Source organism: Galeopterus variegatus, unplaced genomic scaffold (assembly GCF_000696425.1).
Source record: "Galeopterus variegatus unplaced genomic scaffold, G_variegatus-3.0.2 Scaffold2524, whole genome shotgun sequence".
Taxonomy (NCBI): domain Eukaryota; kingdom Metazoa; phylum Chordata; class Mammalia; order Dermoptera; family Cynocephalidae; genus Galeopterus; species Galeopterus variegatus.
In genome coordinates, this window is record NW_007728635.1 from 226,078 (window position 1) to 239,693 (window position 13,616).

Consider the following 13,616-nt stretch of genomic DNA (forward strand, 5'->3'; position numbering starts at 1 on the left):
GTCCCGGTCCGGTACGGGGGCAACACTGAGGGTTGCGATCCGTTGCCGGACAAAAAAAAAAAAAAAAAAAAAAAAAAAAACTTGTTATTTTAAGATGTTATGGTTATGTTTATCCTTTTCCTCCAATGCTGATGACTATGTTAACTTGTGTGGTCATCCTGCTGTAATGAGTGGAATTATTTATTAAGTGAGTATTTTAAGCAGGTTGTTTTTAGTTTAAATCATCAGCCAGAAAGATGCAAGATTTTTATATGGAAGAAACTTTGAGATAAACTTAACACAAAAATTTCTCAACTTTTAGACAGTTTTAAGCTTAATTTTAGAAGGCATAGACTATTCTGCTTCAAATAATGACTTACATGGGAACGTGTCTAAGGAGCTTAACCTTAAAGCTCATGACTGTTTGTTGAGAAGACCCTCTTAATGTGACCGGGATCCCTGATGCTTTTCATGTATCTCTAGATTATCCTTCCTTACCTAGATCCATTATGTCCCTGACAGTTCTTCCCTTAAACTTCAGAGAGGAGAAAGGGCTGGAACTCTCACTGTGTTCTGCAGAGTGACCAGGACCAGCCACATCTCTGCTGCTTCATTTCTTCATGTTAAAGCCAGAGGATGCATTAACTTAGTGACAGGATGCCATGGTTTGAAAAACTGAGCCTAAGCATTTCTTTGTGAAAGAGAAGGGATCTAGACCAGGCCCTGATAATGTAGAGGCTATTAATGTCATGGAAAGAACAGAGGGTAGGGAGCTGGGAGACCCAGTTCTCATCTGCGCCCTACAGCCAACTTTTCCACCTAGGATGAGAGTTTTATGAGGGTAAAATAGATCAATGATCAGCCATTTATATTTAGAAACAATATCAAATATAGAACAAAAACTTCAATATGTTCATAATCTTTGGTATTTGATTTAGCAATTCCGTTTCTAGAAATTTATCCTAAGGAAAAATTAGACATGTTGAAAGACTAATGTACACAAATGCTCACTATTATCTTTAATTTACAGTGCAAAATTGGATGCAATCTAAATAATCTACCGTAGGGAGCCAGTTAAATATGAATATCCGGGCTGAGCCCGTGGCGCACTTGGGAGAGTGCAGTGCTGGGAGTGCAGCAGCGCTGCCACCGCGGGTTCGGATCCTATATAGGGATGACCGGTGCGCTCACAGCGCTCACTGGCTGAGTGCGGTGCGGCTGGTCTCAAAAAGGACAAAAATAAATAAATAAAATAAATAAATAAATATGAATATCCACAGGATGACCTATTGTGCAGCTATTTGTAATCATATTATTGAAAATAGCTTCATGTTCTAGGAAAATGTTCATTTTTAATTTATAAAAAGCAGATGATAAATCCATTAATTAGTATAATTCCAGTTTAATATTTTAAGAACTGCATGTGCACATGTGTGCGTGTGTGTGTGTGTCTGGGTCTTGCGTCTGGGCTGGTCAACTTTGGAGATGCTGTTCAAACTTGTCTGGGTCTATCTGGAGAAATGATGGTATTGTGGACACATACTTACCTTTGCAGGAGGCTCAGAGACTTCCCAGGAGACAGCACATCCTGAAAGAAGGAAGAATTAGGGCAATTAGGACGATAAGCTGACTTGATAGAGCTCCTCAGCAGTCTGGGGGGAGGTCCGTGCTGAATGTGTTGTGGTGACCCTGCTCCCATCAGATGTGTGTCTGACCCCAGTGGGTTTCAGGCCTGAACAAGCACAGAGCTCTGGAAAGCAGTGGGCAGCTGTTACCTGGCTCGGGACCTCTCTGGTGGCAGGAAATTAAACAGGGAGAAGGGTATTCAGTCCCTTTAGTGCAATGGTTGAGGGCCAGAGAAGGAGCAGAAAAGGAGGGAAAGCCTCAGTGAGAGCTTGGGGATACCTCGGAGACTCCCACAGATTCCAGGGGAGTGGCAGGGCCGGGAGCCAGCATCAGCGGGTGGGTGCAGTGAGCGGGCGGCATTTAGGCCCTTTGCTCCTGTGCCCTGACTATCCTGGACTGGTGAAGCTTGAGGAAGTCCAGGCATTTGTGGGGACGTGAGGGGAAGGATGCATCCCAGGATGTTGACGGTGGTTATCTCTGGAGCGTGGAATTGTAGATGATTTTAAATTTCTTCATACTTTTCAAAAATTGAACATATTATAATTGGTAAAAAAAAAAAAATGTGTTTGCTTCAAGTCATATACCCTTCAGAAGTTGGAACAAAGTAGCACGTGAGTAGCTGGGAGTAGTAGCCTGCTCTGGATACCAGCAGGCAGGTGTGTTATTCTTTTACAATATTGTGCTGCTGTCGGGTGTCCAGGTGGTGAGGCAAGACATCAGCCCACCTGGAAGTCACACCAGCTCTGGTGCACTGCAGTGGCACTGAGTGGGAGGCTGACAGGGCACTGACTCCCCCGTGTCCCCCCCCCCCCCGGAATAGCCCGGTTGAGGGTCAGGGGACACGCAGCGTGATGGGGAGAATTGTGTCACTGCCGAGAAGCCCTGGTGGATGGGGGAGGGGCCAGGGGAAGGCGAAGAAAGGAGAGGAAAAGGGCTGAATCGGAGTGGAGGAAAACGCCTCCGCCCAGGGTCGCAAAAGGAGCCCACCAGCGGAGGCAACCAGGCGACCAGGCATGGCGCGAGCCTGGTGTGAGGTGTGTGGGAGCCCAGCTGGTCACCCGGGCAGGTCGCCCTGCGCCTCAGTGTCCTGCAGCGACTGCACCAAGCCCAGTGTGCATGGGTGGCAGGGGGCGCTGCCCCCATCCCTGCCTGGAAGGAAAGCTCACAGCATCCAGGTCTGGCCTGGAGCCGGACTTGTCCTCATATTTATTTGAATAAACCTTCATTAAAACCAGGAGAAGTTGTTCGAGTTCCTTGTCTATTCTGGATATTAATCCTTTGTCAGATGTATATCTTGCAAATATTTTCTCCCACTGTGTTGGTTGTCTTTTAACTCTGTTAATTGTTTCTTTTGCCATGCAGAAGCTCTATAGTTTGATATAATCCCATTTGTTTATTTTTCCTTTGGTTGCCCATGCTTTGGGGGTCATGTTCATGAAGTCTGTGTCCAGTCCTACTTCCTGAAGTGTTTCTCCTATGTTTTCTTTAAGAAGTTTTATTGTTTCAGGGTGTATATTTAATTCTTTAATCCATTTTGAGTTGACTTTAGTATATGGTGAGAGGTATAGGTCTAGTTTCATTCTCTTGCATATTGATATCCAGTTCTCCCAGCACCACGCAGCGTGGATGGCCGTGGCCGGCTGCACAGTCAGCGCCTGCTCAGCACCGAGTGGGGGCTGCCCAGCCTTGCCAGAGCGGTGAGCCTGCCCCGCCGGGGCTTCTCCATGGTGCACCTCCAGTCCTGCCCCCAGCTCCGCACCCCCTCACTCGGCCTTCCCCTGCTGGGGCGGCCACCACGACATGCCACAGAAGGACACGTGTTTTCTCACACGTCTGGAGGCGTCAGGTCCAAGATGGAGGTGTGGGCAGGGTGGGTTTCCTCAGTGGCCCTGAGGGAGCCATCTGCTCCAGACCTCTGTCATGGGTCCCAGGCTGTCCCTCTCTGCACACGCAACCTGGGGTCTCTGTGTCCTACTTTCCTCTTCTTGGGGGGGCAGGTCATACTGGATTAGGGCCCACCAATCTGACCTCATTTTCGCTTAATCACCTTGGTAAAGGCCCTGTCTCCAAATACAGTCACATTCTGAGGTGCTGGAGGTTAGGGCTTCAACGTGTGAATTTTGGGGGGACATAATTCAGCCCATAAAAAATCTCTTCCTCAGAAGAGAAGCCACCAAGAAGGCCATTGAAAATGTAAATCTGAGGACAACTTCTCCCCAGAGAGTCAAGTCCTGACATGGCCTTGAGGCCCTAGTGTGTCTCCCTCCCCTCCTGTCAGCCCTTGCTGATCCTGGAAGTCACACAGGCTCCTGTGTCAGGGCCTGTGATGTCCTGTGGCCTGGCCCAATGACCCCGGGGCTCTGTGTGGCACCTCCCTTCCTGGAGCCTCCCTGGCTGCTGTGTCTAGAACAGCAGGCCCAGGGCTCCCTGGACCTCACCCTGTTTCATTTTTTGTTAAAGCATTTATGACTGTCACATACTCAACTTTGTTTGAATAGATTTATCTGTTCACTGTCTGTCACCTGCTGGAGCAAAGCACCCTGAAGACAGGGCTTCTGTCTCTTCTGTCCATGGCTGTGCCCCCTGTTACATCATTTGTTGAATAAATACATGAATTAATGAGTCAATGAAATAGCATTCTGTGCTTGATGAAATTAAATGGAGTTTTTAACACATAATCATGCTAGTTTTGCTTTTTTTTTTAGATTTTGGGGACCAGTAGGACTTTGACATACATCAGAGAATATTCTGTTGTGGATCCAGTGGAAAAGAAAATGGAACTTTGTTCCTCCAATGTAAGCAATGGCCTAAGACGAGGAAGGTGCTTAATTTTTCTCAGTGATGGAGCATGCCTTCATCTAATTTTATTTCTAGCCCACCGTTGGTTTAAGTGCTGTATATTTTTTTTTAAAGCCTGAATTAATTTAGAGTATTTTCTTTATCTTTTTATTCAAGTATAATAAATGTATAGAAAAATGTGCATGAGGATGGCTTGTCACAAAGCAGACTCACTGAGTAACCAGCAGGCAGATCAAGCAACAGAACGTGACCAGCCCCCTGGTCCCCCCTCCGTGCTCCTCTCCCCCAGGATAACCACTTTCCCGTGCCCCAGCAGCCGGGATGACTGTTGGCGGTTGTGTTTAAAAGTACTTTCCCATTCACTCTTCTCTCACTTCTCTCAGTTAAAACAATGTATATTGGTCTAATGCAAATTCAAACAACATGCGGGAGAGAATGCATGGGCTAGAGAAATGGTTTATTTCATAAAATGTTACTTATTTTTAGCAAAGATAGAAATGGGCTATTGGGGGTGAAATCATAACATGGTGCCTCTATGTGGCATTCTCCTTGCCCACATGTCCCTCTGTCTGGCCCACCTTTGTCCCTGCACCACGGTGGTGGTTCAAGTCCTCATTCATTTATAGGTTCCACCAACAGGATCAGTCACCTCCCATGTGTCAGGCGCCATGCTAGGGGTAGGGAATGCAAGGATTAAGAGACTTTCCTCCCCTTACTGGCTTCGTGTGCCATGGGTGGGCATATGAGCCAACTGTATGGATGGAGGCATGTAAACACCAGGGCAGGAGCCCCCCGTGAGAGAGGAGCTAACAGGCTGGCAGCTGAAGGCTGGCAGGAGTTCTCCAGACAGACTAGCAGTGGGCACCCTTGAGCCTTAGCACTGGCTACCCAGGGAGCCACAAATGTCAGTACTGGAGACTAAGAAGAGGAAGGTGGTGTCTTAGTCTGTTTTGTGTTGCTCTAACAGAATACCTGAGACTGGGTATGTTGCTTTGCCTTCAACGGATTTGTCACCCGTTTTCCCCTGGGTGATGGAGCTGCCAAAGATTACTCAAAGCCCATGTCTTCTGAGCAGTGAGATGCCCCCAAAAGGGGTTAATCTCCCGGAATCCTCAAGAGTGAGGCGTTCCTTCCATTTGGGAAATTAACCACGAATTGGGGTTCTCTTCCCACATTTATTCTTCAGACCAGGAAGTTATAGGAAGAGAACATAGGTGGGGTTTTTGCTAAGTACCGTTTAACAAGTTTAACAATAGAAGCTGGTAACATGCAATTAAGTCGATACACTAACAAAAGCTTGATTTTTAGCAAACACCTTCTCCCTACACAGCTTCCCAGTATCTTTACTTATCCATCAGTAACTTGTCTGTCTTTGAACCAGCAGCCTTGCTGTGTTACAACTCTTTATCTTTCAACAGAGACTAAATAGCCTGGGGAAAATTTCATGGTTTTTGTAAGGCCAATATTTGAAACTGCAAGGTTTTGGAAAACCAGGCCCTGTGAAGTACATTTGCTTTATGCATACTCTACATGGGTAATTTATAAAGAACAGAAGTTTATTTGGCTTACAATTCTGGGACAGTTGCATCTGGCATGGACCTCAGGCTGCTTCTGCTCATGGTGGAAAGCAGCAGCCAGCGGTGGGTACAAGCAGATCAAATGGTGAGAGGAAACGAGAGAGAGGGGAGGTGTCAGGGTCTTTTAAACAACCAGCTCTCATGGGAACTAATAGAGCGAGATCTCACTCGGGCCTCCCTGCCCCCAGGGAGAGCATTAATCCATTCATGAGGGATCCACCCCCTTTAATCCATTCATGAGGGATCTGCCCCCATGACTCAAACAGCTCCCAACACTGCCACATTGGGGATCAGATTTCCACATGACCAACACGTCCAAACTCTATCAGGCTGTGTGGGAGAGATGAGGCTGGAGAGGGACTGGGATACAATCACAGAAGGCAGGGGAGCTGAGGTTCTGTTTTGCAGTGATAGGGAGCCATTGAGAGTTTGTTGAAGGAGGGTGATGTAATCAGATTGTGTGTTGGGAAGACCACCCTGGCAGCTTTTTGGAGAGAGGACTGGGGGACATTGGGACCTGAGCCGGGGAGACTAATAGTCCAGGGGGGCAGTAGTCCAGGTGAGAGGTGGCAGGAGGCTGCCTGGGCATGGGTGGTGGGTGAAGTTGGGGGAGAAGGGCTGGACCAGGGGTGGGAGGGGCACCAGGCTGCATGGTCTGCTGTCGTGGGGGCAGGTGTGAGAAGAGAGGGTAAGCTTGGTTTTGGACGTGCTGAGTATAAAGTCCCTGTGGGGCATGTGAGCATAGTGGGCAGTGGTCGTTCAGGTCTGACACTGAGGGTGCAAGGCCATGGGGTCTGCAGTGAGGCTGGGGTGACACGGGCTGCTGGGTGGGGCAGGCAGATGCTGTGAGTTGGTGCAGTGGGGCCAGTGCTCAGAGCAGCAGTAGGGACGTCCCCATCTTCTCAGCATCCTTTGCAGGGCCCAGAGTTTAAAACAAAGATGGACCTGCTGTGGGCCTTTGGGGTGACTCATCCCCACCCCCCAAAGGGCATCTCTGGAGCATTTTTGAGCCTCTAAGGAGGCTGTGGGAACCTTGGGCCCAACCTCCAGCCAGAGCCTCTCCATGTCTGTGTGTCCATCATCTGCCTGGCCGGCCACACCTTGTGGAGAAGGAAGCTTCCAAACCACTTCCAGGATAAAGCCCAAACTCCATACTATACCATCTGGGACCTTTGCCAGCACCCCCATTCCAGCTGCCCCTGGTCCCACATAGTCCTGTGCATGGAGTCCTGGGAGCCTGTCAGGGTCCTCTTGGCCAGTGCCCCTTGCCATTCCTGACAGTTGATATATTCTGGTCCCTCTGCCCAGAAAGTTCTATACTTTGGAAGTTGCACCTCCTCTTTCCAGAAGGCTTAGTTGTCAGTGAAGAGGACAGTTGATGCCACACTGAGGTCTAGTGAGTAGGAAGCAGGGTGTGGAGCAGGACAGATGTGCACCCACATCCCAGAGTGACCCCTGGGTGGTCGTAGGACTGGGATATGATTTACGTTTTCTGAGTCTCATGTTCTCACATAAAGAGGAAGAACAAACCCCATAGGATTGTTATGAAGACTAATGATGGGAAATGAGATTTATATAATACAGAGGCATAAAAATATTGCACATAAAATGACAACAGCTAATCAGAGTTTGTTAATAGATATGGTTAAATATTTCCGTCCAGTGTAGTAATTGCACACAAGAGTCTCTTGACAACTGTGCTCAGCAGGAGGAAAGAGACTCCCCACTAGCCACTTTCATCAGGATGGCAAGCCAGGGGAGGACTTCAGTGAGAAATTATTCCATAAGCAAAAAAATAAGTGTTTATCACTGCTGAAAGGTGACCACTTACACTTTTAAAAGTTTTGGTTACTAGGGCCGGCCCGTGGCTCACTTGGGAGAGCGTGGTGCTGACAACACCAAGTCAAGGGTTAAGATCCCCTTACAGGTCATCTTTTTAAACAACAAAAAAGTTTGGTTTACTTAAACTTTTGCCTACTTAAACTTAAAAAAAAAAAAGTGTTTTATTGGAATTGGCAAAACAATGGGTTACTGGAGTTGGCAAATTGAGTTAAAAAATGATACCTGATGGAGTTTGGATGTGCTGTCCCCTCCAAAACTCATGTGGAAATCTGATCCCCAATGTGGCAGTGTTGGAAACTGTTTGAGTCATGGGGGCGGATCCCTCATGAATGGATTAGTGCTCTCCCTGGGGAAGGGGGGTTAGTGAGTGAGTTCTCACTCTGTTAGTTCTCGCGAGAGCTGATTGTTTAAAGGACCCTGGCACCTCCTGTCTCTCTCTTGCTTCCTCTCGCCATGTGATCTGCTTGTACCCACCAGCTGCCTGCCACTTTCCACCATGAGTAGAAGCAGCCTGAGGCCCATGCCAGATGCAGCTGTCCGAGAATCGTAAGCCAAATAAAACTCTGTTCTTTATAAATTACCCAGTCTCGGGTATTCTGTTATAGCAACACAAAAGGACTAATACAATACCATTCTAGAGCTTCATTGTGCTGCGTGGTGGCCACCAGTCACACGTGGCCATTTAAATTTAAATTAGTTAGGGGTGAATAAAATAAAAAATGTCATTCCTCAGTCACACTAGCCACATTTCAGGTGTCCGTTAGCTGCATGTGTTCGTGGCTACAACACCAGACAGCACAGATAAAGGACATTGTTGTTATCACAAAAAATTCTGTGAGTCCTGTTCTAAGCTCCAGCTTTTAAGTAGGTTTAAATGGACAGTATTTGTGTAAGTGAGAAGTTTGTTTACAGGAAGTGGTACTTGCGGAGAGAAGACCTCTACAGTCTTTGTGCAGATTCAGGGCTCTGTCCTGTCCAGTCCCCCCAGACAGGACGTCAAAGCCGGGGTCTGGCATGGGTGGGTGAAAGCTTTCTGGGTACTGAGGACTATTTTGTATGTTTCTACAACTGCCGATGGCTTTGGTGGTTTGAAAGTGCCATGAAGGCCCGAGCCCTGCTGGGTGTGGGCCGGGGTGTGCAGAGAGGACGACGGCTGCCAGAAGGAACAGCTAAGCTGTGGTTTCCTGCGGACTTACTGTGGTGGCCTGTCCTGTGCCTACGCGTTTCTTCTGTGCTGCCTCGAATAAGTGCTGATTCGGGGAGGGAAGAGCGTGGACGGATGGTTTGGGAAGAGATGGGAGAGAAAAGAACCTAAAGCCATTGTTTCTTCTTTTCGAAGATCACACTCACAAATTTGGTGTCAGTTAAGGAGAGGTTGGTGTACACAGCGCATCCGGAGAACCCTGACATGTGAGTCGCTGGTCCTGGGAGTGACGCGGTGAAGGAAGGCCAGGCGTGAGGGCGGGCGCGGCGTCCTCGGGGCGCTCAGCCCTCGCTTGTCGCCCTCCTGCAGGACGGTGCTCACACAGGAGGCCACCATCACCGTCACGGGGATCAGCCTCGGCGGCTATTTGGAAAGTTTAATGGCCAACACGATATCATCCAATGCAAAGAAGGTATGTCCTCGGTCGCAGGGCCTTGTGAGTGCTGTGGTTGTCAAGTGCTAGCTTGAGTGGGTGACATTGTGAGTCCCCTAAGCCCCCCGAGTGCTGAGGCTCCGTCTTCAGCTGAGCTCGCAGTGCCTTGGCAGTTCCCAGTTATACCCAATGCCAGTGGCAGGGCCGGCCCGGGGCTGAGGGCGTGCGCTGCGGGGCCCTGGGAGCCACAGGACGCCTCTTGTCACCGAGACACTGTGGGGCAATGTGGAGCGAAGACCCAGCCGAGGCAACGCCGCTCAGAGCCCAGACACTGGAGGCCATGATCAGTGGGGACGCACCCTCCAGGCCAGGGAGCGGCTGTGTGGCCGCTGCTGTCGGCGGCATGGCGGGCTGTCATAGCTTCGCACTTAATGGGCACCGGTGGCTCTGGCCCAGCCTCTCCGGCCGCGACACCTCCCTGCAGTCAACTGCCGGCTTCACGTCTCCCCTCCAGCAGGGTTTGGGAGTGAGCTGTGGAGATGACAGGAGGAAAGATGGAGCCCAGGAGTCCGTCCACGGCTCCCCCTTGCCGCCGGGCTCCAGGCGGGCAGAGACTGTTGAGGAGTCAGGCTGCCCTCCCTCCAGCAGAGCCCACGGAACAGTGGCCTGGGGAGGACGTGTCCCTCCCGTTGAGGGCAGTGCCGCTGGCCAGGCAGGCCTTTGCTTTCACTGCTCACCCGGCGCAGGCCTCCCCGCGACCCTCCCCACGCCCCCCAGTTGTGTTGCTCAGAAGCAGTCTCCACTGTCAGCTTCAGTGCGGTGATGCCTAAGGCTGCACTGAAGTCACCGATCTGTGTGTGGCTTGCACTTAGTCACTAATGGAAGAGCCAGTCTACCCAATTTTTAAAGAAAAATCCGGATTTGAGAAGTGTAGGCAGTAGCTTCACTCAGTTCAAGGGCTCCTGCCCTAAGCCAAGCTGTGCTAGAGCCCTGTGGGAGGGGACAGAATTGTATTCATCTCTATGTTCCCAAGGCTTGGCTTAGGGCAGGAGCCCTATGTTTACTGGAAAAAAAAAATTACAAGAGGAAGGGAGAACTCAGTGAGTCCAAAGCCTCCTTACACCCATTTATGAGAAAAAAATCAGGGTAAACTCAGTGAGGCTGAATTGGCTTCCTTTCATTTCACTTTACTGGGGTTGTTGTGTTGAAGGCTTAAGAGGGACTCACACCTGCCTTAGCAAGAGAAAGGAGCCATCTTCGTCATCTCCATAGGTGGTTAGTATTTGACATTAATCCCTGTCCCTGGGGCGATGTCCTTTCCTTAGGCCTGGGACAGCTGGTGGGGGTGTGGGGGTGCCATCCCGGGAGCCCGGCCTGGGGTCTCAGGAGGTTGGGGTGCACTGGCAGGCCTGTCTGGGCTGAGGCCTTGCGTGTGGTGCTGGGACAGGCCGAGGTGGCTGTTGATTCACTGACGCAGCAGAGAATTGCAGGCGCTGAGCCCGTCCCTCCTTTCTGAGCCTGAGTTACTGCGTGCTGAGGTGGAAGATGTCTGGGAAAGGCCCCCACATGTCTCCTGTGCCGCATAGTGCCGGCCCCGCAGTGCCCACCGCAGGCTGTGGAGGCAGGTGGCTCGGCCCTGTTGAATCTTTGTGTGTCGTTGCAGGGCTGGGCTGCTATTGAGTGGATAATTGAGAATTCTGAAAGCGCTGTAAGCTGACAGCATCTGCACCCGCACCTGTGACAAGCGTGCTGACCACGGCACTCACTGGCTGGGTTGGGGATTCACTCTGCCGTGCACGTGGTCAGCGATGGTGGTCAGAGGACGTGAAGCCACGCGGCTGCACGTGAGTCTCCAGCCCCGGCTCTCCCTGGCCAGCAGGACCACGAGCTCTGTCCTGCTGCTGCGGGTCCTCGTCTCATGGCAAGAGGATCTTCGGGAAACTTAGCCGCTGTTGTCCAAGGAAGGTAGTTGGGTGTCTCTGGCAAACTGTCCTCGGCTCTTGGTTACTTAAACCGTCCTTCAGTGCTCGAGCATAGCTAGTGAAGAAGCGTTCCTTAGCAGGTCCGGAGAGTGTTCCAGCCTGATCTAATGGGGGTGGGTGGATTTCTCATTTGGGGTAAATTTGCACATGTTCTTATGAAAGATATTTTGTGCCCAGCTTTTCACTTGCCACAGCTGCACCGGCCCTTTCCTGTTCGTGGCAAAAGCCACTTCTTGCAGCTCCTTGTCTGGGCCACCTGGGCCGGCCCATCACTGGCAGATTGGCCCGGCTCCCAGCGCTCCCTGCATGTCCTCATGCCTGAGAGAGGAAGGCCTTCCTGCTTCCCTCTGCCTGAGGCTCCTCACCCTCCTGCCTCGTCACTGTGGCTGTCCCTAGGATGTCTGCATCTGCCCCTTGGTCAGCGCACAGCCGTGTGGCTCTAGGCATCTTTAGGAACTTCTTGCTGATTTTCCCCAAGTCACTGAAGCTGAGGTTTGCAGGGACCTTCAGCTTGAACCCAAGGTCTGGTCAGCCCCTGGGCCCCTCCTCTCTGGTGGCCTCACCCTGAGGCTGAGCACCCTGGGAACTCCTGCCTGGCCTGGGGTGCAGGGGGTGCTGGCTGTGATGGCCACTAATGTCGGCTCCTCGGGTCTGCTTCCTCACAAACCAGAGCTAAATTGCTTCCATCTTTAATCAGATACCTCATCCAAACTATCAAAGACGAAAGGAGAAGGAAGGAAAGAAAAAGAAGAGAAAAAGCAGAGCTAGGCTGGGCAGGGTTTGCGGCCTAGTCTGGGACAGGAGTATCTGCCGCAGGTGCCCCCCGCTCTCTGCAGAAGGTGGGCACAAGACCAGCATCTAACTGCCCTTCCTAAGGACTGTGCAATAGCCCCCGCCTGTCCCCGCCCCATCCCAGGGACATCTGGGCTCTGGGACTGCCTCACCTGCTGGGCAGGCTGCGGTGGCCGCTCCTCCTGAGCCCGACTGGCCTGTGCTTTCGCATTGCGTGGGAACTGGGGTCACTGTTGCCTGTAGCGTCAGAAGTTTGTGTTCGTGTTTTTCTCCTTATGGTTCTGTGGGCATTTCAGGGGCAAAGGCAAAACGTCTTTTTTCCACTATCTTTAAATCAAAGTTGTTTAGAACAGGGGCTGGCCGGTTAGCTCACTTGGTCAGAGTGTGGTGCTGATAACACTGAGGTCCAGGGTTTGGATCCCTTAACTGGCCAACCATCAAAAAAAATTTTTTAAAAACTAAAGTTGTTTAAAACAAGACCGACTTATAAATAATAATTTAAAACAACATCAATTTATAAATCATTTGTAAATACTTTAAGATATAAGCAATCCATGTTTATGGAAAAAAAAAAATAAAGTACTGGTCTGTTGAAGAGTAAAGGCTTACCTGCTCCCTCTGCCAGTCAACTCCCCCTTTTTATTGAGCCTTCCAGAAGTTTTCTATGCATGTGAAAGTATATGTGTGTTTTCTTTCTTTTCCTTCTTTTATTAAACACCGATGGGACCATGCTGCATACACTGGTTCGTGTCATTTTTCTGCTTGGCTCTGGAGGATTAACTGTCCACGTCTTCATTCCTGCATCCCTGGGGCCGCCTCTGTGCGCCTCGTGAGGCAGCGGGTCAGGGTGTGACACTGCGGCACCATCTCCCTGGACGGTGTCTGTGACACTTTCTTTGGTGGCATCATCTTGTTCCACTGTTTCAAGGCAGCTCTATAACTTCATAGAGGCCATGATCTAAAAATAGTACAGAGGTAGCTCTGTTGTAAGGGAGACATGGAAATTTGTGATTTTTGGAGACCACGTCTATGCGCAGGTGTGATCCTCCACAAGGCCTAGGATATGCGGAGGTCCCGTGTGTTTCTGGAGGAAGATTGCATTTTTAGGGCACAGACAGTTGTAAATGTCAGTCATCAGCCACTTCAAACTTTTGGTGACTGAAGTAGGGTGAAAGTAAGCACCTACATGTGTTGGGTTTTTTATTCTATGCTTTCCATTTTATTTTATTTTATTTATTTTTTTTTCCTTTAAATTTTTATTTTGTCAATATACAATGTGGTTGATTATTGTGGCCCATCACCGAAACCTACCTCCCTCCTCCCTCTCCCCCCTCCCACCCAACAATGTCCTTTCCGTTTGCTTGTTGTAACAACTTCAAAGGATTGTAGTTGTTATATCTTCTTCACACACACACACACACACACACACACACACACACACA

At 49.9% G+C, this 13,616-nt stretch overlaps 1 protein-coding gene across 1 annotated transcript in view; it reads left to right on the top strand.

The window, feature by feature from the left end:
• SLMO1 (slowmo homolog 1 (Drosophila)) overlaps positions 1-12,910 on the top strand; it is a 36,954-nt gene extending 24,044 nt beyond the window's left edge. Inside the window, exons 2-6 of the mRNA XM_008582140.1 lie at positions 3,208-3,302; positions 4,311-4,400; positions 9,163-9,233; positions 9,337-9,439; positions 11,064-12,910. Of these exons, the coding sequence (XP_008580362.1) occupies positions 3,208-3,302; positions 4,311-4,400; positions 9,163-9,233; positions 9,337-9,439; positions 11,064-11,117 (413 nt within the window). The 3' untranslated portion in view covers positions 11,118-12,910. The remainder of the gene's footprint in view (positions 1-3,207; positions 3,303-4,310; positions 4,401-9,162; positions 9,234-9,336; positions 9,440-11,063) is intronic.
• The last annotated feature ends 706 nt before the right edge of the window (positions 12,911-13,616 follow it).